General features: G+C 33.5%; 1 protein-coding gene across 3 annotated transcripts in view; it reads right to left on the bottom strand.

Moving 5' to 3' along the window:
- Positions 1 to 26,778, bottom strand: part of TLL1 (tolloid like 1) — a 236,441-nt gene that overhangs the window by 12,413 nt on the left and 197,250 nt on the right. For all 3 annotated transcript variants that reach the window (XM_021101281.2, XM_084973891.1, XM_084973892.1), the window contains 4 exons: positions 25,769 to 25,929; positions 23,193 to 23,373; positions 12,577 to 12,702; positions 10,242 to 10,369 (listed from right to left, as the gene is read on the bottom strand). In XM_021101281.2, the coding sequence (XP_020956940.1) occupies positions 10,242 to 10,369; positions 12,577 to 12,702; positions 23,193 to 23,373; positions 25,769 to 25,929 (596 nt within the window). The remainder of the gene's footprint in view (positions 1 to 10,241; positions 10,370 to 12,576; positions 12,703 to 23,192; positions 23,374 to 25,768; positions 25,930 to 26,778) is intronic.

The following is a 26,778-nucleotide window of genomic DNA, read 5'->3' on the forward strand; positions in this document are numbered from 1 at the left end:
TAGAGAATTTGGCTTTGAAGCTCAAAGGGCTTAATTATCAGAGTCCCACAGGACTAGAGGAAATAGACACTTCACTCTTAAGTGGCACATGCACAAATCTCACATGCACTGGGACTTTGATAGAAGCCTGTGCCAGACCTACATGCTGGTCTTGAAGAGTCTCCCAGAGAGGCAGGTGAGGGGATGGTAGCTATACCTTGGGGACATACACACTGGTATGTTGATAAACCCCAGAAGAACTAAGTGAAGTAGAGATAGGCAATCTCTCTGAGAGAAGGTTTAGTGTGGTGACTGTAAAGATGATTAAAGAACTTGGGAGGAGAATGATGCACCAAGCAAGAAGTCAGAAGTTTTTAACAATAAGTTGGAAAATGTAAATAACAACTAAACAGAGATGAAAAATACTATAATTGAAATGAAAAGCACACTAGAAGGAATCAGCTGTAGACTAAATGATTGAGAAATGTTTAGTGAGCTGGAAAACAGAAGTTGTGGAAATCGCTGATGCTGAACAGAAAAAAGAAAAAAATGAAGAGATAAGGACAGTTTAAAAGGCCTCTGAGACAACATCACATGCACTAATATTCACATTATAGGGGCCCCAGAAGAGAAAGACAAAGGAGCTGATAATATATTTGAGCACATATAGCTGAAAACTTCCCTAACCTGGGAAAGGAAGCAGCCATTCAAGTCGAGGAAGCACTGAGTGCCATATATGATTAACAAAAAGAGGAATGCACCAACACATATGGTAATTACAATGACAAAGAGATAAAGAGAGAGAATTAAAAGCAGCAAGGGAAATCAATAAATAAAATATGAGGGATCACATATAAAGCTGATTTTTTAGTAGAAAATCTGCAGACCAGAAGGGAGTGGTTTATTTAAAGTGATGAAAGGGAAAAACCTACAACCAAAAATACTCTACTCTGAAAGATTCTTGTTCAGATTTGATGCAGGGAGATCAAAAGCTTTAGAGAAAGCAAAAGCTTAGAGAATTCATCAGCATTAAACCAGTTTTGCAACAAATGTTAAAGAGACTTCATTAGGTGAAAAAGAAAAGACTACAACTAGAAACATGAAAATTATTAAAAAAAAAAAAACTCATCAGTAAAGGCAAACATCAAGTAAAGGTAGGAAAACATCCATGCACAAAGCTAGTAAGGAAGTTAAAAGACAAAGTAGTAAAAACACAATAAGCAGTTAAGGTGTACATAAATTAATTAGATTAGATATAAATTATGATATCAAAAGCAGTAATTGTGTGGAGAGGAGAGTACATATTTAGAGATTTTAAAATGTATTTGAAATTAAGAGATCAGCAACTTAGAACAGATATATATATATATATATATATATATATATATATAGTAGATATCTCATAGTAACTACAAACCAAAAATCTATAATAGACACACACACAACAAAGAAAAAGGAACCCAAACATAACACTAAAGATAGTCATCAAATCACAAGAAACAAAAGAAAAAGAAAGGGAAAAAAAGACCTACAAAAACAACCCCAAAACAGTTACCAAAATGAGAATAAGAACATACATATAAATAATTACCTTAAATTTAAATGGACTAAATGCTACAATCAAAAGACATAGATAGCTGAGTGGATACAAAAACAAGGTCTATATGTTTGTTGCCTACAAGAGACTTGCTTCAGATCTAAAGACACACAGCTGGAAAGTGAGGGGATGGAAAAAAGTATTCCATGTAAATGAAAATTTAAAAAAATCTGGGATAGTGATACTAATATCAGCCAAAACTGACTTTAAAATAAAGATAGTTGTAAGAGACATAGAGGGATACTATATAATGATCAGAAGATCAATCCAAGAAGATATAAAAATTGTGAGTATATAGGTACCCAACATAGGAGCACCTAAATATATAAAGCTAATATAAAGGGACATAAAGGGAGAAATTGACAGTAATACAATAATAGTAGGGGCCTTTAATACTCCACTTATATCAGTGGACAGATTATATACACAAAAAATCAATAAGGAAACACTGGCCTTAAATGACACAGTAGACCAGATGCTACTAAAACAATCAATGGATCACCAAAGATTGGATTTCAAATTGATAAGGATACACAAAAACTTGACCATGGTTGAATTATTCAATAAAAATAAAAATTAAATAAAACACTACCATAATTATGATTTACATTATGATATCATACATCAATGTTTATTGGCATTTAATAAAGCACTGTGTCAAATACATTATACACAAAACTTGTGAATAAATAGCAGCTTAAAATTCCAGATGAAAAAATCAAGGCTTTAAAATGAGAAATATCTTTTTTTTTTTTTTTTTTTTGTCTTTTTTGCCTTTTCTAGGTCCGCTTCTGTGGCATATGGAAGTTCCCAGGCTAGGGGTCTAATCAGAGCTGTAGCCTCCAGCCTACACCACAGCCACAGCAATACGGGATCCGAGCCACGTCTGCAACCTATACCACAGCTCACGGCAACGCCGGATCCTTAACCCATTGAGCAAGGCCAGGGATCGAACCCACAACCTCATGGTTCTTAGTCGGATTCGTTATCACTGAGCCATGAAGGGAACCCCTAAAATGAGAGATATCTTCCAAAGATAACACAACTAGTAAGTAGAAGTGCTAGGATCTAGACTTATCTCTTTGAGTTCAAAATATGTTTCTAATCCCTCCATATGTCTCTGTTGTGTATTTATTTTATTTAATCATTTTAACTGTCTTCCTAATACGATTATTTTCCACTTAAATTACTGCATAAGTGTACACAGCAATTATGGATCTCTTTCCTTTCTGATGCAGGATGTTATAATGAAAAATAAGATTTTTTTATAGAGACAAAATGCTTGGCATATGCAGGCATTTATATGCTACTTTGCTGGGTATGATGACTTTTCTCTGTTAATATTAGTTACTGTTTTTATTTGTGCAAATTTGAATTTTAGCTAAGCCTTACATTAATCTATACATGTATTCTAGCAATGTATTTGATAACTTAATTTTCATGTGACATCAATTACATTAAACAATGTTAGATGGAGGAATTGACAGGAAACATTAATCAACTGGGAAACTAAAAAAATAAGATACTTAGACAATATGACTATATAAAATCTTCTTTCTCTTAGCCTAACTCTTCTCCTTCATTTTCTTCTCGTCTAAAATTTTTTTTAATTATTTTTCCAGCACAATAGAAATAATTCTTGGGCTTGAAGGTGTTTAGACCTCTACTACCTTTATAACTTGCCAACTCATCTAAGTGTCTTGTGACTGTGTCCATATCTATAAATGTTATTTATGACACCAACCTCATATAATATACAGGATACCATTTTGAAACCATTGGAAACCATACACACTATCTTACTCCAAGTCAGTTTTAGGAGGTACAAATATGTCAAGCTACATTTTATTATTTGGAGAGCACTTTCAAGAAATGGAAAACTTAAGAATATTCACATTTTTATTTGAGAATTCCATATGAAAGTCACTATTTTAGAATTTTTTAAAGGATATTCCCAGGCTCTCTGGATCCTAGCTCTCCACCTTACTGCATTTATATGAATATGATGTTTCAATGTCTTATAAAGATCAGAGAAGGTATAAGAAAGAATATAGAAAATGTCAAGAACTGACATATTCACTCATAAGCACAATTCTACTTAATTTTCATATTTAGCTTTAATAGGAAATTCATGATATAAGGACAAAAATTAATAAGTATGTTCATTAAGTAGTATATACATAATTTAAGTTGTATTCAAATTGCCATTTTATATTACTGGATAGAATTTACTATGGCATTAGAGAAAATTACCTTTAATTATTTCCTATTTATATACCAGGTGGTGAAAAAACTAGTCAGTAACTCATTTGTGTTATCTTTACTTCCCTGAATATGTGCAATCTCATATACTTAAATGAATGTGTGGGATTCATATGGTCACATATTCTTTGCTACTCCTCCCACTGAGACATAAAGTCTAATACTCTTCCCCTTCAATCCTGGCCAGACTTTGTGATTTGCTTTACCAAGAAAATGAGTGCAGATAATGTTCAGGAGCTACTGGGATGTTCCCCTAGGCCTCTTAAAATACCCTCTTTGGGGGACCATTACTGCCATGTAAAAGGGTACAGTTCCCCTGAGACCACCATGCTAGAATGGTCATGTGTAGATGTTCTAGCTGTCCCAGCTGAGTCAGCTTTCCAGCCCTCCCTACCAAGGTGATAGACATACAGTTAAAACCAACCTGATCCTCCCAACAAGAACATGTCCCAGGTGAATACCTCAATCAATTACTTACCTCAATCAATGCCACGGGCAACAGAAGAACTGCCAACATTATTCAAATCATGACTTTCTCTCCCCCAAATTATGGGCTTATAACATGGTGCTTATTTTAAGCCATGAAGCTTTGGGTTAGTTTAGTATGAAGCAGTAGATAAACAAGAATAGTTCATAAAAGAAGAATAATTGCATTTTAATGCCAAAGTCTTAAATTTCTATAAATCTATAATAAATTGACCACTGCTGATATTTCAGTCCTTAAACATAATTATTGTATAATAATACATACTAGATATGAATAACCACACTAAGAACTGAATATACTTATGATAAAGGAAGAATGTTCATATCTCACTGGACATTGAATTTCATTACAGTACTATTATACCACATAATGGCATGATGATCTAAATAACTTTAATACTTACAGTCTCACAAAAAAACTAAAATAATGGTTATTATAGACACAGTGAATGAGCCTTGCTTAGAACCATAAGCTACTACTTGCATGTCACTCAACACAATTTTATACTAGATTAAAGGGATATTTGGGTTAGAAAGAACAATAAGACTCTCAAAGTTCATAAATAAGTTCTTTTAATATCTTGTTAAGTTGTCTTCAGGAAAAATTTCCATTTCTTTGCTTCTATATGAAAAGATAAAATATTTAGAATTTTTTTCTTATTTTTCCATGCAGCCTAAGGTCAGAAGGGTAGTCGTGAGTTGTAAAGAAAGGTCCACAGTGCACATGAGGACAAGTTTTTTCTTTGCTTTTCCTTTTCACCTTAGCCTATAAATAAACTAGCTTGAAACTAAGTATCTATCCAGCTCTTGATCTAATAGAATTAAGAGATTTTATAATTTCCAAGTTTTCCTGGAATCTATTTTCAAAATTAGTTTGGGTTCAAGTTCCTCCCTGAAAATTAAGTCTCCTAAAGAAGCCGAGAAACATACATTTATTTTAAATAAATTATCTTCTGGATGAAATATCCTATTTAACAAATGTCAAATTATTTGGGTAGGTGATTGAATTTTTTGAACATTACAAATAGTTTTGGCCAAATGTCCATTGGCTGATGTCTGCAATAGTGATTTCAGATTTAAAGTAGGTAAGATTCATTAACAGTTCTATTACAAAGCCAGTATTACCAATGATAATGTCGAAACGGTAAGAGGTAAAAATATAGAACTAAAATATCACTTGAAGTTAGTAGCTAATTTGTTACAAGACACTTTTTACTGATGCTGATTGTTAGTGATATTGTGAGTCAGGTTTAATATGAACATGGTTAATGAAATAAGATGGTGGAATCAATATTATGCTCTGATTCAGAAAACTTGTCATGGCAAAATGTCTTTTAACAAATCTCCTAGGCAATTCTGATGCATAGTAATATTGAGAAAACCTAGCTTAGACTGTAGCTACTTCAACAAAGACCACAAAATCAAATACTTAAAAATCAATAGTTGCATTAGAGCTTTCATTTTACTTCTGAAAATTACCTTAGGATACTAGCAGGTATGACCATTTTGTGTGTGTGTGTGTGTGTAGTTTTATTTATTTATCTATTTTCTTATTGTTTTAGATGATTTTTATTTTTTACATTATAATTGGTTTACAGTGTTCTGTCAATTTTTACTGTACAGCAGTGATCCAGTCACACAAATACATTCTTTTTTTCACATTATCCTCTATCATGTTCCATCATAAGAACCATTTTTGAACAAACTATCCTGATCCTCAGGTGGAATATTTACCTGTAATTTGTGAAGAAGTAGACTGTCCTAGAGTTGGAAGGGATGCTCAATAAGCTGAAAGGTATATAATTGAGAACATATTATTGCCATTTTTCAAGTTGAGGTTATTAGGAGTTCTATTTCCCCTTGAACATAGAAAGTTGAAAGAAATACTGCTTCTACTCTACCAAGAAAACTCATGTAAACAAACAATCAAAAAATCATAACTTTGCTGAACACATCAAAGAGCCAAAGTCACTAGTCAACCAAATAGTATCAAATCCACTGACTCTCAGGCCCCACTGAGGAGAGATGAGACATGAACTCCTGCTACATTTAGAAGGTGACATACTACATTTAGAAGAGATGCTGTGTGGGGTTCCTGTCGTGGTGCAGTGGTTAACGAATCCAACTAGGAACCATGAGGTTGCAGGTTCGATCCCTGGCCTTGCTCAGTGGGTTAAGGATCCAGCAATGCCATGAGCTGTGCTGTAGGTCACAGATGCGGCTTGGATCCCGCATTGCTGTGGTTCTGGTGTAGGCCAGTGGCTACAGCTCTGATTAGACCCCTAGCCTGGGAACCTCCAAATGCCACAGGATCGGCCGTAGAAAAGGCAAAAGACAAAAAAAGACAAAAAAAAAAAAAAAAAAGAGAGAGAGAGAGAGAAAGATGTTGTGTGCCATATAACCAAGTAAGACACATTCAGCTACAATTGTAATGTATCAGTAAAGGTGAGGTGTAGATTGGGGTAAGAGTATAGCACACTGGGAGCTGTAGACACAGGAGTTTGTACCCACTCGCAGGCTCTTTTCCATGAACTCTATTCTCCTGCTCATGAGAAATATTGTGGGAAAAGCAAGAGATGGACAAGTGCTTTCCTTGGTATTGAAGGCTTGGAGGGTTAAGTGGTCACTTCTCGGAAGAAAAGCATGAAACCTTGATGCAACTCTTCTCTGGGAAACAAAGCCTCAAGCCTCTGGGAGGAAGAGCATAAATCCAGGACAAATGTTCAGACCCACAGTAGCCACAAGAAAGCTTAAATAAACAAACAAAAACACTTCCATCCCCGGGGAAGTCTTGGACCCAGGAGCCTACACCAATAACATCAGAGACCTGCTGTAACTGGGAGAGGGAAGAGAAACTCTCCCATGGAGAACTAAGCATAGTTAAAAAATGGAGTTTGGCTGCTAGAAAGAGAATAAACAGAACCACTTTTTTTTTTTTTTAAAAAAAAAAGGCTCTCTCTAACACCTAAAAACATAGATCCTGTCTAAGATGGAGGCTACTAAAACAGTAGAGAACCCCTTGCCCTCACTGCAAGACTACCAAGCACCAAGCAGCATGTAACTGCAGTCTACCACTGGTTGAGGGGGAAAACATACGGGGAGGTAATACAGTTTGGGGTAGAGATGAATGAGGAAGTTAAGATGAAGGAGATATTGAAAAAACACATCTGAAATTCCAGCTTTCAATCTAAGAGAAAGGAACTCAGAGCCAATGGCTTACTACAGTTAATAATAGAAACAAGACAACCCAAACTCAGCTAATTACTGACTATAATCACTCAACAACATCCCTTCCCATTTACATACATTCACTAACAGCCTAACAGAAGCAATATAGTTAGACACATAACATCTAATGTTTAATTAAAAAAACTACATGACACACAAAAGGGCAAGACAAAAAGTACAGTGTTGAGAGAAAATAATCAACACAAGAGACTCAAACATGACCTCTATATTTACATTATCAAATGGAATTTAAAGTAACTATCATTAATATGCTAGAGATTCCAGCAGACAACACTTAAGAATGGATGAGAAATTTCAGCAGAGAGATGCTGTTATGAACTCAATTGTACCCCATAGCCAAATTCATACATTGAAGCTCTAATCCCAATGTGATTATGTTTGCAGACAGGTCCTTTAGGGAGGTAATCAAGATTAAATGAGATCCTAAAGGTGAGACCCTAATCTCACAGGACTAATGTCCTTATAAGAAGATGAAGAGACACCAGAGTTTGTCCTCTCTTGCTCCCCCTTTCTCTCTATGAGGGAGAGTATACCACAGAGGAAAGGCCATGCAATGATAGTGTTAAAGTGGCCACCTACAAGAAAGGAAAAGAGGCCTCACCAGGTACCACCCCTAACAACACCTTGATCTTGAACTTCTAGCCTCCAGAAATGTAAGAGAAAAAAAAAAAACTTTGTTGTTTTAGCCACTCAGTGTGTTGCATTTTTCTAAAGGTAATCTAAGCAGACAAATACACAGGGGGACTATAATAATGGATCAAAGGGAAATACTAGAAATAAAAAACAAACATGATAAGAGAGATAAGGAATACCTTTGGCAAGCTCATTAGTAGACTCAAGACTGCTGAATAGATAATCATTGAACTTGAAGACAGGCCAATAGAAATTACCATGCTTCAATTCAAACAGAGTGACAAAAATAACAGAGAATTCAAGATTTATAGGATAGTATGAAAAAATCCTACATATGTGTATTTTGAATACCAGAATAAGAGAGACACAATGCAGAAGAATCTTGTAAACAAACCATGGTCGAGAATTTTCAAAAATTCATGGCAGACATCACAATACAGATGCAAGAAATTCAGAGATTTCTCAGAAGTATAAATTATTAAACACACACACACACACACCCCAGATACATTATATTCAAACTGCTGATAAAAAAATGGTGAAGGCAGCCATCAGAGAAAAGAAACATTACTTCCACAGGAATAAAATTAAGACATCACAGACATTAAAAACCATGAAAGGCAGAAAAGAATAGAGTTAGGTATTTAAAGTGGAGAAGGGAAAATAAAATTGCCGTCTTAGAATTTTATACCCAATGAAAATATCTTTTAAAAATGAAACTACACAGACATACTCTACACAAAATATGAAAGGAAATTCTTCAGGGATGAGGAATACAATGCCAGACAAAACTTGGATCTACACAAAAAAAATGTTCAGAAAAATCCATTTTCCCAACTCCCTTAGCTACTGCACCACTAAAAAATGAAGCCTCTGTATCTCAGCCCATAGCTTCAGAGTGGGCCTATCAATCAGGATCTTGAACAGGATTGGAAAGCAATAAAACGCCTACAATGTTATTTCCTAGCACCTAACATTCTTTCAAAGAGTGGCTAAAATGAAAATGTCAGAGTTAACATCTCTGTTTGGAAAGTCATTTACTGATAGTTTACAACTGTGGTGATTGGAAGGAACTGCATAATAGGAATATGTATGTCTCAGTGACAGTCTCTAATATTATTATGTTGCATATGAATAAGACATCTTTACTGAACAAAAAAGAAAAAAAACTACTGAAGGAAAGAGTTCAAACAGAATTAACAACTTTATGGCTGGACTGGCTCAGTAAGCTACCATGAACTCATTCTCAAGACAATTTCTTGTCCTTTATAACGGTTCCTGCTAGACTGTCCTGAGCCTTGATAGTTGGAATCCCCTCCTGTTTTTGAAATAGCATATTGCAGAAAATTGTTAAAATTTCTATATACCTATGGTTCTATTTCTTTTAATTATATTTTTCAAGTATTCTGTAGCCTATAATGAAATTTAATAGGTACTATCAGATGACCAGGACAGAATGCATGACTCAAAGAATACAGGAGAAAGGACAAACATTATGTTCACATTTGTATTTGGGAGAAGCCTAAGGATATTGGTATTCATCTAAAGAGGGAAACATATTATGCAAAAATAATACTCCATAAACCACAAAATTAGTTTTATTATAAAAATAAATATGATTTGCATTATGAGGCATATAGAACAGACACAACCAGTAGAGTTTACTCTGCTGGGCTGAGTGAACACTTGTTACTTTTTTGGTGAGTTTCTGATATTTTTGTTCCTTCATTTATTTTTCCATTTGGAAACATTTTCCAGCATATTAGGAAGAGCCTATTGTTCTACAGTAACTTCAGTAATGCATTTCAAAGCATCCCATCCTGGATAAGAACACCATAAAAGAATTGCCTGGCTACCATTAGTATCACCTTGATCTAGGAAATCAGGGATTTATTTAGTGTTATTTAGGAAAATATTTCCCACTTGCCTCTTAATTCAGTTTAATTCAATAAACATTCATTTCCATGAACTAGCTGTGCAAGACATGGGCAGGCAGCTTAATAAAAAAAAAAAAAAGAATGATGTGCTCACTTACTAATTTGACTCGATGACCAGGTGTGGCACTGATTTCCCATGTGCATTCCTTCCTGCTTGGGTATTTGTCTGGCCAGTTGGGGCTAGTGATGAAGCCACTTGGACTGTGAATCTTCTGTTCACACTCAGCTATGCCAATAAAGATAATAATATTAATTAGCGTGGAAATGTAGCCCAGGACTGGACTAGCAAGCAATAGCCTATTTACCTACTATTTCTGCTGAAAAATTTGCTGAATAACTAATTGACACTCTAGTCTCCATTATCAAATGTGTTGCTAATCATAATCAGGCAGTTTTGTTTTCTAGTTCATATGAAATTAAATGTTTACAATGAATTAGATAAATGCTAAAAAGAAAATAAACTGTTTTGTCAACTGTTAGATCTATAAGCTCAGATTTTTTCACAGGGCAAGATTATTGACAATTAAGGGTATCAACTCTTGGTATGTGCAAAATATTTAATGCAATACCACAACAAAAATCAACGGACTATGCCATTTTCAATTCTTTTTTTCCTATTAACAGAAACATCATTTATATCTAATTAGTGTCATTAAGCCACTTCATGAAACACATCTTTACATTTTCTCTCTCCCTTTGTTAAAGTATACACTTGAATACCTAAACCATAATTTTAGCTGCTAAAGTAAATTATCTGTAATTTCATCAAAATTAAATGAAGCACTAAGGGGAAAATAATGAACAGTTACTAGCTTCTGAACTAATTTCAAAGAATATCTCATTCAATTAAACATGAAACATTTTAGGTTTTACAAAATTTAAATAACTTCATTTTGGAGGGGACCATTCTATACTGTGACTATCAAGTTTCAAAACATGATTTATTTATTTATTTATTTATTTATTTATTTATTTATTTATTTATATTTTAAGGGCTGCAGTCGAGGCATATGGAGGTTCCTAGGCTAGGGATCTAATTGGAGCTGTTGCTGCTAGCCTACGCCAGAGCCACAGCAATTCCAGATCCGAGCCAAGTCTGCAACCTACACCACAGCTCAGGGCAACACTGGATCCTTAACCCCTGAGGGAGGCCAGGGATCAAACCTGCAACCTCATGGTTCCTAGTTGGATTTGTTTCCGCTGCACCATGATGGGAACTTCAAAAACATGATATCTTTAGACTGTGTTCTAAGTATATCGTTTATGAAGCTTCATCCTGAACATCCTGGTTTATACTAGAAATTATTTGTTCTTTATTGTGTATCCCATTCTAAAATACAATTAATTCTCTGAAATTTTCCAAGAAATCTCAAGGGAAATTATTTACTATATGAGCAAAACATCTGTTACATTACAGGACTGTACAATAAAAATAAAAGGCCCCACACATTACTGTGTTGTTGGTTCATGACTTCCTACTAGAACTTTAATTGTGCTAGGTTTCCACAGGGAGATTTGGGTTTCATGAAGTGGCTTAATGATGCTAATTAGATTTAAATGGATCTGAATGGAGCAAGGATGATTCGGGGTATTCTGCACTATTCAAATGTACATTCAAAAAGTCATTACCTAATTGTGGTTCTAGTCAGGCATTTATCACTCTCCATGTACTAATGACTAGTTATAAAATCTGTCTTAGTAATAAATCTAAGTTAAATAGAAAATTCAAGAGCGGACCACAAAGGAAAAAATTAAGGCTTGAATAAGTAATTCTTGTTCCCATGTAGCTCATATTTGCTGAGAAGATTAAGGTAATTATCTTTATAAAACCTTGGAATGTTGTAAGGCCTTGGGACCAAAACGGGTAGGCTACTATTGTGCTACTACGATACTCTGTCTATGAGCATGTGTGTGCAAAACCATGAATTAAAACTTTAAATGGCACACTCTATACCATTTTAAATTGTTTTCTTTCTGGTAGGCATTTAAGTTTGATACTCTTGGTATTTAAAATGACATCACTCATGTGGCACATATATGAGATATTCTGGGGAGGGAAATTAAACCAAATGCAAAACATTTAGCAGAAATTAAGTTTAAATGTGGAGACTGCTATAAGATCTGTTCTATGAAAACTGGGGGATAATACAGTGCTTTTCTGGGTTCTAGATGGCATCACAGCAGCTTTATGTCTGTTATAAAAAGTTATTCTAATGCCACCCATGTGTGAGGTACAGAACCTTTAGGTAATATGAGATTTCCAGTAGTATGCCATGTATCTTTGAACACTGAATGAATTTTTTTTTTTTTTTTTTTTTTTTGGCATTAGAACAGTCGACAAGGACATCACTCATTGATATGAGTGGAAGCAGTGCTTTACCCAAACTGTATGAAATTCCAGATGTTGTCAAAAAAAGAACATATCTTTCATACCTTCCTTGCAATCATGTTTATTTTCATGCAGCACAAATCCATTCCGGCACTGACATGTGTAGCTTCCCATTGTGTTGACGCACTCATGTTGACATCCACCATTATCCTTAGAGCACTCATCTTTGTCTAGCAAAGAGATAACCCCATAGATTAGTAAGGAACTTTGAAAACAAAGAATATCACGAGAGTCATTTAGTGGTGATTAACACTGTCAACGGGTAAACTAAGTCACAGTTTTCCCTGTTGCCAACATAAAACACCCCCCCTCCCATTTATAGTGTCTTAGTTCTACCCACTCCTTGTTTAGCTTGGAGACTTGTGCCATGAAGTGAGTTTCCAAGATCATTTGTGCTAGGATGACAGCATGTAGTCCTCTTTCACTCCTATGCTGGAGAAGTTTTGAGTAGGACAGAGGAAAGGAAAGAATCATTTTCCAACTAATCCTAAACATTTATTGCCAATTTTTAAGATACATTAAAATTTGTGAGTAGTTTGAATAAATGCAAAAACAAAACAAAACCAAACAAAACAGCATTTAAGTGGATGGAAATCTTTCACTATATTAACCATGGCATATAGACAGAGGCTAAACAAGGTTCCAAGATTTGTGTGTAATCACTTTAAAAAAAGTCACTCAGTATAACTACCGTAGCTGACTTTTTTTATTAACTTGGCGGTTATGCATAGCATTCATGAATCTGGACATTTTACAATATTCCAAGACAGAAAAGAATAGACTACCCTAAAGAAGAAATTTAATTTATGTCTTTTAAATTACTCTACTCCAGCAGGCCACTTTATTAAAAAGTAATTCCCTAAAAGGGCTTTTACTGTGCAAAAAGTAAAGGTTAGAATAGGAAACATGAGCTTTAAGAAACAGTCAACAAATTCCCTACAGGGAAAAAAGCCCAACTCTATTAGCAAGCAGTCAAATCAGTGAGAGGCATCAGCCACCATATTATGTCACTCAGCAGTCATTCTATGGCTGGTTTGTCCATTAAAGTCAAAACTAGCCTCTACTCCTGACACATGCATATGATGACACAACACTCAAACCTTCCCACTCCTGTACCATAGAGAACAGAAAGAACACATGGCAGTCACATCAGAGGTCAGGCTGAATTTAAAATTTACACTGTCAACTGATTTTTTCCAGTGAGAACTTGTGAGCTCACGGTATTGCACAAATAACAAATGCTATTTTTGCTTTTTTTGTCAAATTAATTTTCCTTTGATGGAGATGGGTTTAGCAGAGATGTTTTTATCCAAGAATCTGATAATAATTTTTAAAGATGTATTTATTTTTCCCATTTTGGAGATTGACAACATGACATAGCACACATATGCTCCTGGGATATATTCACGCATTGGAAATAGCAAAATATTCCAAATACATAAGGCAGTCTCAAAGTTCTAAAAAAATACAGAAGAGTCAATAATATGTGATTTATGTGTTCTCTACCTATCCTTTACATTTCCACTATAGTTTTTAATATTATGGAGACTAAGCAAAGAAAAAAACATAGAAAATAGACAATTACTCTCTAAAAGGACATCAAACATTGAAATGTACAAGAAATTAGAAATTAATAAAGAATTGGCCTTGTAAAATTAATGTCAGAGCAATTTATAATTATGTGGAAGTCTCATCACCTTAATTGTATCAACAGTGAAAATTACAGTTGATGAATTGTGAATAACATGGATAATAGGTGAATGGTGAACCATAGTTTCTACTGCTATGTCATCAGCTACCTGCAATTCCTAATTTGACAGTCAAGCAGTAAATGATTTGAATTTAAGATTTTAATGTACTTTTCCAGAGGTTCTTTGGAAAATACTTCCTCATGAGTTGATGTAGAAATATATTTCATCATTGCTAAATGAAAGAGCCAATTTGAAAATTTCTGGCCCTAAGATTACTTACTCTGACATAGTTTCATACTTCCTACAAAAATGTTTATCTAGTGATTGTTTGGAGTACCTAAAACCTGATATAGAGTGAACTTTAGTTGTACACTAGGTCAACCAGATTTTTGAGAGTTGATTGGAAATGTAACAATTGTATGTAAAGACGTTTAGAGAAAATTAGTTCGTATTTTCAACTGACTGGTAAACAGGTTGCTCAGTGAAAAACCTAGTGCAGCATGGACTGCCTGAGCCATCCTTTTATTCAGATCTGTTTAGATTGCGAGTACAAAAATGTTAAAAATGTTAAAAAAAACCCACAAACACAAAAATGTTAAAAATGTTTTAAAAAAACCCAAAACACAAGTTAGTATTGCTGAATTTTTAAACCCATAGTCATTTTATGATGAAAACAATTCCAAAACATAAAATATTTCTAACATTTAAACTTTATTCTAGTGGAAATCTTATGTTACAAGGTTATATTTCTTAGGGAAATTATTTTCTTTAGATTTAATAAAATATAATCTGACTTGTGGTAATGGTAAAGAGAAACAGTGTTGAAAGTGAAACCACTCATATTTGTATAGTAGTTTTTGTAGCCAACTTTTCATCCTTCTATCATGCTGAAAAAAAAATATTTAAAAATAATTTTTAGAGCAAGAAGAAGAAAATGAAGGAGAAGAGTCAGGGGAAGAGAAGGAAGATTTTATATAGTCATGTTGTCTAAGTATCTATTATTTTATTAGTTTCCCAGTTGATTAGTGTTTCCTATCTTAATCTCTATATCTAACACTGTTTAATATAATTGATATCTCATGAAAATTGAGTTATCAAATACATTGCTAGAATACATGTATAGATTAATGTAAAGTTTAGCTAAAATTCAAAATTGGACAAATAAAGACAGTAACTAATAGCAATGGAGGAAAGTCATCATGCCAGCAAAGTAGCATATAAAACTGTGCCTGCATATGCCAAATAGTCAATATGAAAAAAGAAAATTTCAGTAAACATTGGAATACTTGAAATTATTCTGACTTTTTACATCATGCAGACAAAGAAAGCTATTCATTTAACTTCATTTTATAAAAGACAAATTCCACAAATATATTCTGGACTTGTTATTATAAAAGGTCATCAAAGATGGGGAAAAAATATTAGAAAACATGATTTTGTTTTCACTTTCTTCTCTTTTCTCCTCTCAGGGCACAAACTACAAAAATTTTGAACAATGAAAATCCAAAGAGAGAAAAGGAAAGAGGATGTGGAGTTTTAAAAATTTCTCAGAATGTCTGCATAACATATTCAATAATTGCAAATTATATATGATCATTTGAAATTTTCTAGCATTTTCATACTGTAGGCATGAAATTTTAAAAATTGTTTTTATTAGTAAGAGAAACAAATGTTTTATTGAGTAGAAATAAAAACATTTACTTTTTGCAGATGGAAATTAGCCTCCTTCTTTAGGATGGATATATTTGATTTCCATTCCTTCATGTTAGATGAAGGAAAGGTCCATTATTAGGGAAAAAGGAGGTGGCATTTTCCCATCAGAGGCCTGCAGAGTATCTCTGAGACTATTAGAGGCCATCAGTTTATGAATAATACATACTGTATGGAACTGGAGTAGCAACCTGTATCAAGTTCTTGCAAGATTCAAAAATAAAAATTTTCTCTTTGCAGAAAGCTTCCTTGTCTGTAGGAAAAAGAAGTAAAGGTTCCATGCACCAGAACAGAAACACAAATGGGCAGATATACTTACAATAAACTCAAATATAAAATAAACAGACCATGCGCACACATGCGTACACATATACACCCCAGAAATTTGTGCATGCAAATAAGGCACACACAGGTTTCAACATAAAACTGTTTTTAAAAAAATCACCTTCAAAAAAGCACTCGTAAGCTCTATTGAGAGCTACAACACAGATAATTTTTTCTTTCCAAAACATGCAATTATATAAATATCACTAATCATGAAACTTGGAATAGGATTCAGAGTCATAGGAGAGTTTTAATTATGTCACTATTTGAAATTAATCACACTAATATTTAAAGTTTTGTTAGAATAATATCAGGTTGAATTTATTCTAAAAATATCTATGACCATTCCATGAGAGAAACGGTGTACAGAAGGAATAGAAATATTTAGAGAAATATGTGAACAGTGAAAGGTGGGTAAGATGAGAAGCAGGTCAGTTGAAATCACTTGAATTTAAAGGTAAGAAAATCATACAAATCATTTTATCTGACTTCTATATTTGTTACAGACAGAAATAAACTGAGAGTCAAGAACTCTGGGTTTCATTGCATTTCAGACAATGTGCAAGTCACAAGGTCCTCAGGAAAATATCACATTCCCATTAAGTTACCCATGAGGGAGATTGCCATTAAAAGAAACTTATCCTTCTTGCTTCTGCAGAGGTTGTGACTAAGTCTTTTCACCACTACAGGGCTGCCTAAAGAAGGTGGACATCTCTGAATAGCTCTCAACGACTGAAATCACTCGTCACATTATTCCTCAATAATGAACTGTGATTAAATTTAAAGTCAAGTTTCCCAAATGTTACTGTTTTTATATGCATAAAATAACTACTACGATTTTCCAAGTTTAACCTATTTAAAGAAAAATAACTTTGTTCTGAGTAGAATACAGTTTGCTTAATCACGTAAAACAAGTAAACTATATCATGTATACCTGTGCAGATCTGTAGAGTTTGGTTCAATACATCATATAAAAGTAAGTTTGGTTTTTACTATCATATAAAATAATTATTGTTAATCTAAAAAAAACCTCCTTCAGTCAAAGAAAATAACAGTACTATATTGCTGGACCAAATATCTTCTAGAAATGCCTATGCCATTATATTCTGAATTACCTAAAAAGTTTAATAGACACATAATTCTATATCATGATCAAGGAGCCTGACTTTGATAGTCCTAATTTCCTTACTTACTTTGATATTATTTCATTATATTGTTTTATAAATATACCCATAGAATCAGAAGTAGATGAAACTGATTTTTGTCGAGGAGCTTGTGGATTTTCATCTGTAAAAGCCACTAACTTTTAGATTTTCAAGCTACAGAATTTTTCATGACTAATTTAAGATATTAAATAAAAATTTATATAATGGGTTCTTTGGTGAACAGAAATCTATATTAGTTAATTAGTTATTCTGCTACTAAGTTTTTAGGGTCACCTAATTCTATTTCTTAGGTCTAAAAAGCACTTATTTATTTATTTATTTAATTTTATTTTGTCTTTTTGCCTTTTCTAGGACCGCTACTGTGGCATATGGAGGTTCCCAGGTTAGGGGTCCAATCAGAACTGTAGCCGTGGGCCTACACCAGAGCCACAGCAATGTGGGATCAGAGCCACGTCTGTGACCTACACCACAGCTCACGGCAATGCTGGATCCTTAACCCACTGAGCAAGGGCAGGGATCGAACCCGCAACCTCATGGTTCCTAGTTGGATTCATTAATCGCTGAGCCATGATGGGAACTCCTAAAAAGCACTTATTTAAAATCAAATTTATTTAAAAATAAAGTTTTGCACAATTTATTTGTGCAAAATAATTATAATGTCAATATTATTATTTCATTAAATTACTGTATTTTAAAAATTAATGCCATAGTTTTAATATAAATCGCCTTGTGTTTTTTCTTCTTTGATGCATAAATTAGTTGCAAGAAAACTAGAACATATTTTTATTTTTATTTATTTTTATTATAGTTGATTTACAGTGTTCTGCTAATTTCTGCTATACAGCAAAGTGACCCAGTTATACATATATATATACACATTATATATATATTCATTATATATATATATATATATATATATACACACACATTATTTTTTCTCACATTATCGTCCATCCTGTTCCATCACAAAGTGATTGGATATAGTTCCCTGTGCTATATAATGAAATTTTCAGCAAAACAGATGGAACTAGAAACTCTCACACTGGGTGAAGTAAGTCAGAATAAGTCAGAAAGAGAAAGACACCATATGATGTCACTTACATGTGGAGTCTAAAATATGGCACAAATGATCTATCTACAAAACAGAAACAGATCATGGACATGGAGGACAGACTTGTGTTTGCCGGGGGGAGGTGGAGGGAGGGGAATGGATGGGATCTTGCTGTATATACTTATTTTTAAATAGATTTCCTTTCCAAGTAATATGGTATCACCTATAATAAATAATGTTTCATTTTTTGTTGAATTTCTTGACAATGTTTCTGGGGAAAATTATATGGAAAAAATAGCTGAACATGTTACATTTCTCATTATGTTTTGATAACCACTTCCAAAATTTTCAGAACATGGACTACACACAGAACCACTTAGGATCAAGTCTTCATAAAATATTTCTGGATTATTATACACAATATAGCAAATGTTTATTAAATTGTCTATAATATCAATTAACTACAAAAATCATAAAATTTAACTCACTACAAAATACCTGTGTTAATATTAACTTAATCTTTATTAACTAATTCATAAATATATGGATTTAAGAATTTCTTCACTCTCAAGGAAATATTTTCAGATCTAGAAAATATTTAGGGTAAGAGTAGGAAGAAATGCAATATGTGTCTTCCTTCTAAAGTTATTTTTATATTTAAGTCAGATGAAAACTGAGAAAATTGGAGGAAATCTATAATGCACCATCTTTTCACCTTAACACAAACATTCTTGTATTTTTTATATAACAACTTTCAGATCTGTTCCCATCCACATGCTTAGTTGTATGCACAGGGCAACAGATAGAGTCCACACAGTGCATTTGAAGGTTGTTTCAAATTTCTGTTGCTTTCACAGTGTATTGAAAATCCTTCTTCCAGATTTTGAAATATTTCTTTATGAAAGAGTCCCAAGAATGGAATTTCTGAGGCGAATAGAATAGTCATTGTATGGCTATGACTTCCAAAACCATGTTGAATAGTAGTGGCGAGAGCGGACATCCTTGTCCTGTTCCTGATCTCAGCGGGAATTCTTTCAGCTTTTCATCATTGAGAATGATGTTAGCTCTGGGTTTGTCATATATGGCCTTCATTATTTTGAGGTAGGTTCCCTCTATGCTCACTTTCTGAAGGGTTTTTATCAAAAACGGGTGTTGGATTTTGTCAAACGCTTTTATTGCGTCTATTGAGAGGATCATATGGTTTTTATTCTTCAGTTTGTTAATGTGGTGTATCACACATTGATTTGCGGATACTGAAGAATCCTTGCATCTCTGGGATAAATCCCACTTGATCATGATGTACAATCTTTTTAATGTATTGTTGGATTTGGTTTGCTAGTATTTTGTTGAGGATTTTTGCAGAATAGTCATTGTATGCATGCTAAATTTATTCCTAAAGAGTTTGTCACAATAAACCCAGTAATGCGTCATGACAAATATTCCGAGAGTGAATTTTAACCTTAAGATATTCTTCAGTTTTGCTTGTAAAATACAATATCTTCTTGGTTTACATGTCTACTTTCTAGTAAATATGATGAGTAATTTGACTTTTAACACATGATTATATCACTAAAATTATATTTTTTTCTCCCTCTCTCCTTTTTTTAAAAATTTTTTTTTTTTAATGGCTGCATCCACAGCATAAAGAAGTTCCTGGGCCAGAGAATGAATTCTAGCCTCAGCTGTGACCTAAGGTGCAGCTGAAGCAATGCCTGATCCTGTAACCCACTGCACCCGGCTGGGGGTCTAACTGCACTTCTCTAGCAACCTGAGCCTCTGCGGACAGATTCTTAGCACATTACACCACAGCAGGAACTTTTAAAGTTATATTTTCAATGTGAATAGAACCTATAAATTAAAGTGGATGATCTTTGGTACATTGCGACTTAGTAATATGATCATAATCAGAACATTAAGTAATGCTGCCATCTCTTATGGTACTACATCAGCTTTTTTCACAAATATGTTTTTGTCTTCCCTTTTCTTGACCAAACAACTTCCTCACTAAGAGAAACTTCCAAGAATTTAAATGTGAAATAGATCTAATTACTTATCCAGGACTACAGTATTTTAAATATGAATCTGACAAACTGCCAAGACTTTTCAATGAATCAAAAAGAAAACATTGAACATTTATACTTATTTATCTTGGAATTTACAAAATGGTAATCTAATAAAGAAGTGAGACGTATATCCATTGGTTTCCAGGTAACAAATATGTTGAATGTAGCATACAACTAACACCATTTACAAAGGGCATGATCAACTTTTATAGTTAAGACAGGAATTCCGTTGTGGAGCAGCGGAAACGAATCTGACTAGTAACTAAGAGGTTGAGGGTTCGATCCCTGGCCTTGCTTAGTGGGTTGAGGACCCAGTGTTACTGTGAGTGTAGGTTGCAAACATGAATCAGATTCAGTGTTGCTGTGCCTGTGGTGCAGGCTGATGGCTACAGCTCTGATTTGACCCCTAGCCTGGGAGCCTCCATATGCTACAGGTGCGGCCCTAAAAAAGTTTTTTTAAAAATTAAAAATTATGGTTAAGAAAAACTAAGGCAAACAACAGTTTAAATGTTTTGTGACTCTGAGCAGTTTACTTATTTTCTCAGCTGCTTAGTCTGTCAAATGAATATACAATGAGATTATTAGCTTTATTTTGATTATTAAAGAGATAATGTATGCTTGTACAGTAATTTCTCAGAATGGCAGCTACAATATGAGGATTTGGGGTTTAATTTCCCCTTCAACTTCATTGTTCAGGTTACTTAACTGCATTTCAATATTATTGTCCTAAAGACATAATTTGTCCTTACAATTTAGAAAGTTTTGCCTGAACAGAAACATCAGAGCATGAATTTTAAATATTCTGGATAACTTTAATCATATTTTGTCACCAGTATATGTAGCATATGTCTTTTTAAAAAGTCTTATTAGGAGTTCCCATTGTGGTGCAGCAGAAACGAATCTGGCTAGGAACCACAAGGTTGCAGGTTCAATCCTTGGCCTCGCTCGGTGGGTTAAGGATCCGGCGTTGCCATGAGCTATAGTGTAGGTTGCAGACATGGCTCAGATGTGGCGTTGCTGTGGCTGTGGAGTAGGCCAGCAGCTTTAGCTCTAGTTGGACCCCTAGGCCTGGGAACATCCATATGCTATGGGTGCAGCCCTAAAAAGACAAAAGACAAAAGGAAAAAAAAAAGTCTTATTAAATAAAATGAATGATTTAAGGATCATGAATATTAATATTACGAAAAATTTATTCACCTTGTAATTTTAATTTTTAAAATAAATATTTAGGTGGCTTGAACTTAAGAAGCCTTATCTCTAACCACCGGGTCATCTCGAATTTGTAAAATACATGATATTTAGAAAATAAAAAAGTCTAAGGAAATCTAACTTTCATGAAAATAGTATATTAAAATTCTACTTTGAATAACGAGTCTTAAATGAATGCCTGAGAATAATTTTTATTTTTTATTTTTATTTTTCCTATTTATTTATTTTTATTGAGGTACAGTTGATTTCAATGTTATATTAGTTTCAATTGCCCAACATCATGATTCAATATTTTTATAGGTTATACTCCATTTAAAGTTACTATAAAATATTGGCTATATTCCCTGTGCTGTACACTGTATCACTGTAGCTTATTTATTCTATATGTTATAGTTTGTACCTCTTAATCCTCTTTCCCTGTCTTGCCTCCTGTAAGAACTACTAGTTTTTTTTCTATATCTGAGAAGAATTTTTAAAAGGCAATTAAATCTGAGGAAAGGAAGGGAAGGAGAGCAAGGGAGCCAAATCCATGTATTTTGAATGTACTTTTGTATATCACTTGGACCTCAATGGAACTTGTGAACCATTAACTTCAATTACACTGAAAACCCCAAACAAACCCTGAGCATTGTAAATCTCATTAATTTTAAATACATTGGGACTTTATTAAATGGACTTTGAATTAACTCGATCCAAATTACCTAATATTAAAATGTAATTGGAATTCAGTTGCTTTAGATTGCTTGCCAGTCTGAAAGGCAGAATGGATTGTTCTACCAAAGCTTGTTACAATTTTATCTATTTTTGAAGTTTCAGAATAATATTTTTAAGAGGTACAATTTTAAAGTTAGGAATATGAGGAAATCTCACTGATGTTTCTATTTTAATAAAATTTAGGGCCCTTTAATCAAATTTCAGCTCTTTAAGAGGGAGTTTTTTACTGTGAGCTGGTTCATGTTAAATTCCAAACATAGACCTGTGAACTGCTAGATATATCTGAAAATATATTATTTTTAGTAAAATTATAATTTACACATTTCTAGGTCTCTATCTGCAGTCATTTCTATAGTGATAAGGTAAAGTATGATTTTAATGTCTGCTTAATAATAAGAATGAAAATGTAATAATAAGAAACGTGTTGCTTAGCAGTAAGAATAAAAAATATGTTTCTAAAATGAGACCACACATTCCAAAGACAAAGATAAATTGTTTTGAAAAAGTCTGCTACTTTTCAGAGGTCTGGTAAAGGGTGTGTTTCATCAGGGCCTTATTACTAATAAACTAATTTTAAATAAAAAAATTATTAAACTAGGATAAATGTTCATGCATTCTATGTACCTTCAAGTTCATTTACAGAAAACTATGAAGAATGGATAGTATATAATTTAAGCCAATCCACCTTGAAAAAATACATAATATATACATGCAGCATGAAAATACTGATACCTGAAAAGAAATGTGCTTTGAACCCCTTCTTGGATACAGTATTGTCGGATTTGAACTCAATTCTCATATTGTTGAACTGGGATGTGATCACTTCAGGCACTTCAGCACCACAAAATTTGCCATGCAATTTAGACTCAGAAGAAAGACCACTCCAAATTTCCACATAATCATATTTGCAAACCTAGAAATAAACATGGTTACTGTAACCACAAGATTTGAAAGCATCAGATGATTGACATTTATTTTTGAAAAAAATGACCATGTTTTTCCCTCTTTAATCCTGTAGTAGTAAAACTGGATTTAACAGATCCAAAAATCAAGAAAAGTGTCCAAAATGAAGCAGAAGTCATGAAAGACAGAAGATTCTTGCTCTGAACATCTCCAAGAGCTCTATATACAACAGTATACTTGTATATATGTACTTACAGCATGTATCTTTTCCAAAAAATACTGAGTTAGGGAAAACTGAAATGACTTGTTTAACAATGTGTGTGATTGAACTCTGGGCCGGATGTATACTTTGCAATATGTCAACTCAAATTACTGGTTCTTGTGATATTAATTAAATGATAAGTCAGTAAACCTTGCTAGGAAAAATAAGATAAATTTTCCATCTACTTTGTTACAACTGTAGCTTTTATTTAGAGAGGCCTCTGACTCCAAGATAGGATAATGTTACCTTGGCTAAAGTTGCTTGATATTGGCTTTCCTTTTGGATATCAATATAATGAATAAAGCAGTGAAGTTATAACTTAATCCAGTATTCTATAAATCAAGATTATGCTTACACCTTTATTTTAAATAGCTAAGACTTCAAACTACAAAAATGCACAGAATTTTAGTAGCTTCCCACACAGTAACCTCATCATGAGTTTAAGAATTCCAAGATATGTTACAGAGTTTATAAAGCCTGCATCCAGGAATAAAGACTGCTACCATGAAAAAAATGCTTCAAACATACTGCCCCATACATTTAAAACTATCTACCTTTCTTCCTTCCAAACATAAACATCTTTCCTTCTTAGGAACATCTCTCAATGAGTGAGTCAAAATGTCATTTTGCCACAACAGCTTTATGGAAACTGAGACAGTAGAAGCCATTCAATAATAAGCTCACATGATACCACAGAACTGGCAGGGAGATTCCCATTCAAAAAGTGTCACTTTTATAAACCCTTTTCTAATATTACTATTATAAAAATATTTTCTTCACTTTACAATTTCCTCAAATTTAAGGTAAGTAAGAAAAATGTTTCATGTGGATAAAGTTTGTTAGAATATAAATTGTAGTCTTTTCCATCATAAAGCTTACACATGAGGTAAAGAAGTTCTTAAAGTGTCCATTGAGCTCTAAAACTCTATAACATCAGTTCATTATATTTCAGACTATAATTTCCTTTAAGGAAACACAAAAGTTTGCTCTTCTTTTAACCTTAAAGCCATCAGAAGACACTAAAAAATTACAGAGAAATGCCGTGTTCTACAATAAGCAGAATTTTAAAAAGGTAATTAAAAAGAAGGAAGGAAAAGTAGGAGGGAAAAAAGAAGCAACTTTACATACACAAAGACAAAATTATGGTATAAAACCCACAAATGTGACTAATGGTTATTGCCCAGGAGCACAGATATATTATATTTCTGTTCTTTCACTTCTCTGCAAGTGTTCAACAGATATACCTCAAAGACTAAACACTTTTTAGGAATGAATTTTATCATATTTAGAAGTTTGAACCTTATTTTAAAAAACGGCAGCTGAGAGAAAGGATAAGGGCATTTTACTTAAAGAGAAAAGAAAAAGTAGAAAAGCGCAAACAAAACAAACATTTGCTACATTTTTTTCCTGGACTTAACCAATGTTGATCAATCACACAAGACACAATTCTCAAAGGTGTCATTTCCAGAATCGACATTCCATTTGAATTTGACGTGTGTATACTACCACGTGGGAATTCTCAAATAAATGATTTCACTTGTCTAAATGTGATCACCCACAGAAAACTGGACCTTTACTACAGTAAGCTATATTATGTAAAGGAAAGACAGTGTCAACTAAATGCATTTTTATTAAGGTTAAAAAATTAATCTTTATTTGTGAACCTTAGGCATACTCATGATGCGAAACTACTTACATAAGGAAAATATGCCTAGTTCTACAAGTGAAATGCACCAGGTTCTCCCAAACAGGTATTTTTGTTATGACTCAACAAATGCATTTTGGATTATTTTTTTCTAGATAAGTCTATGTGACATGAGCCTAATATTTTCGCAGTATTTTAATAAATCAGGAAACCACTGAGTGTTAATACAAACTCCCTCGGAGTCATTGTCAACCTTCCACAAGCAGTCTAAAATATCCTCCAATGCCAACAGGAATACAAGCAGTTGCACAAATGAGAAATAGAGCAAAGAAAGATTACAGCATCTATACTATTGTACTACTGAAATTTTCCTTCCTTTTTTCCTTCCTCCCCCTCTCCCTCCCTCTACCTTTCTCTTTCTTTCTTTTTTAGTTTACCAGATTTCCTTTAGAGATTCCCAAAACATGATATAAAATTTTGTATTTATTTTTCACTTACTTCATTGCCCTCCAATTCAAAAAACTCAAACTTCATAGAAATTCTGTACTGTGTTGGTGCGACCACTTGCCACACGCAGTGTTTGTTGGGGGGGTATTCTTTGGGCCAGCCTGGAGTGGTTATGGTACCATTCAGTTTTGTGAGAAGTCCACCGCAAGCCGCTGGAAAGAAAGAAAAAGAAAAATTTCCCCTAATAAAGTCATCCCCTTAGCACCTTTCCATTGATAATCAAACATCTCAGCATTAAATTTCAACCACCTGGAGTTTTCAAAATCTAGAAAGCTGCAGTCTCTATTCCTTGGTCTTTAGCACAACTATTTGAATCATCTAATCCTATTTATAAAATGTTATTTTGTAGCTTTGGAGCCAAATAAATAATGGCTGTACTACAACATTTTAGATCACTTGAAAGTTGGGAGAGCAATATAAAAAAGGGGGGGGGTCAATTTTCTTATCTTTTAAATGGGTATAATAATATCTGTACCATACAGTTGTTGTGAGGATTAATAAATACATATATATAAAGGACAATACAGTCTGATGTAGTAAGATGAAAAACAACTGTGTATTTACTCAGACTCTTTCCAAGACGAGCAACTCTTGGGAAGAGTTACTTGAGCAAGCACGCAGGATAAACTATAGTAAAGAGAGTATATATGCCCCCCAAACTCTTTTTAACACTGGATTTCTTTCCCTTTTGGATGATCTATTTAACAGAGGTATTATTTATGTTACCTCTCCTTATTAATAGTGAAATTAGCAAATTTAGAGTATTAAAAAGCAAGTTAAATGAAAAGAAAATAAATATACCATTCACAGCTCTTAATTAATTCCTAGGGAGTCAACAGTTAGCTAAAGTAACTGGTCTCTATTTTTTAATTGCCTTTTGTATATACATATATGTGTGTGTGTGTGTGTGTGTGTGTGTGTGTGTGTGTGTGTGTATTAACTAATATAGGTATTACTATACCTACAAATATATTTTAAAAACTGCTTGTACTTTCATATTT

The sequence above is a fragment of the Sus scrofa genome, chromosome 8, assembly GCF_054392235.1.
Source record: "Sus scrofa isolate SSC_HxYL_T2T_F1_AM1 chromosome 8, Sscrofa_HxYL_maternal_Yorkshire_Landrace_v2.0, whole genome shotgun sequence".
Classification (NCBI taxonomy): Eukaryota; Metazoa; Chordata; class Mammalia; order Artiodactyla; family Suidae; genus Sus; species Sus scrofa.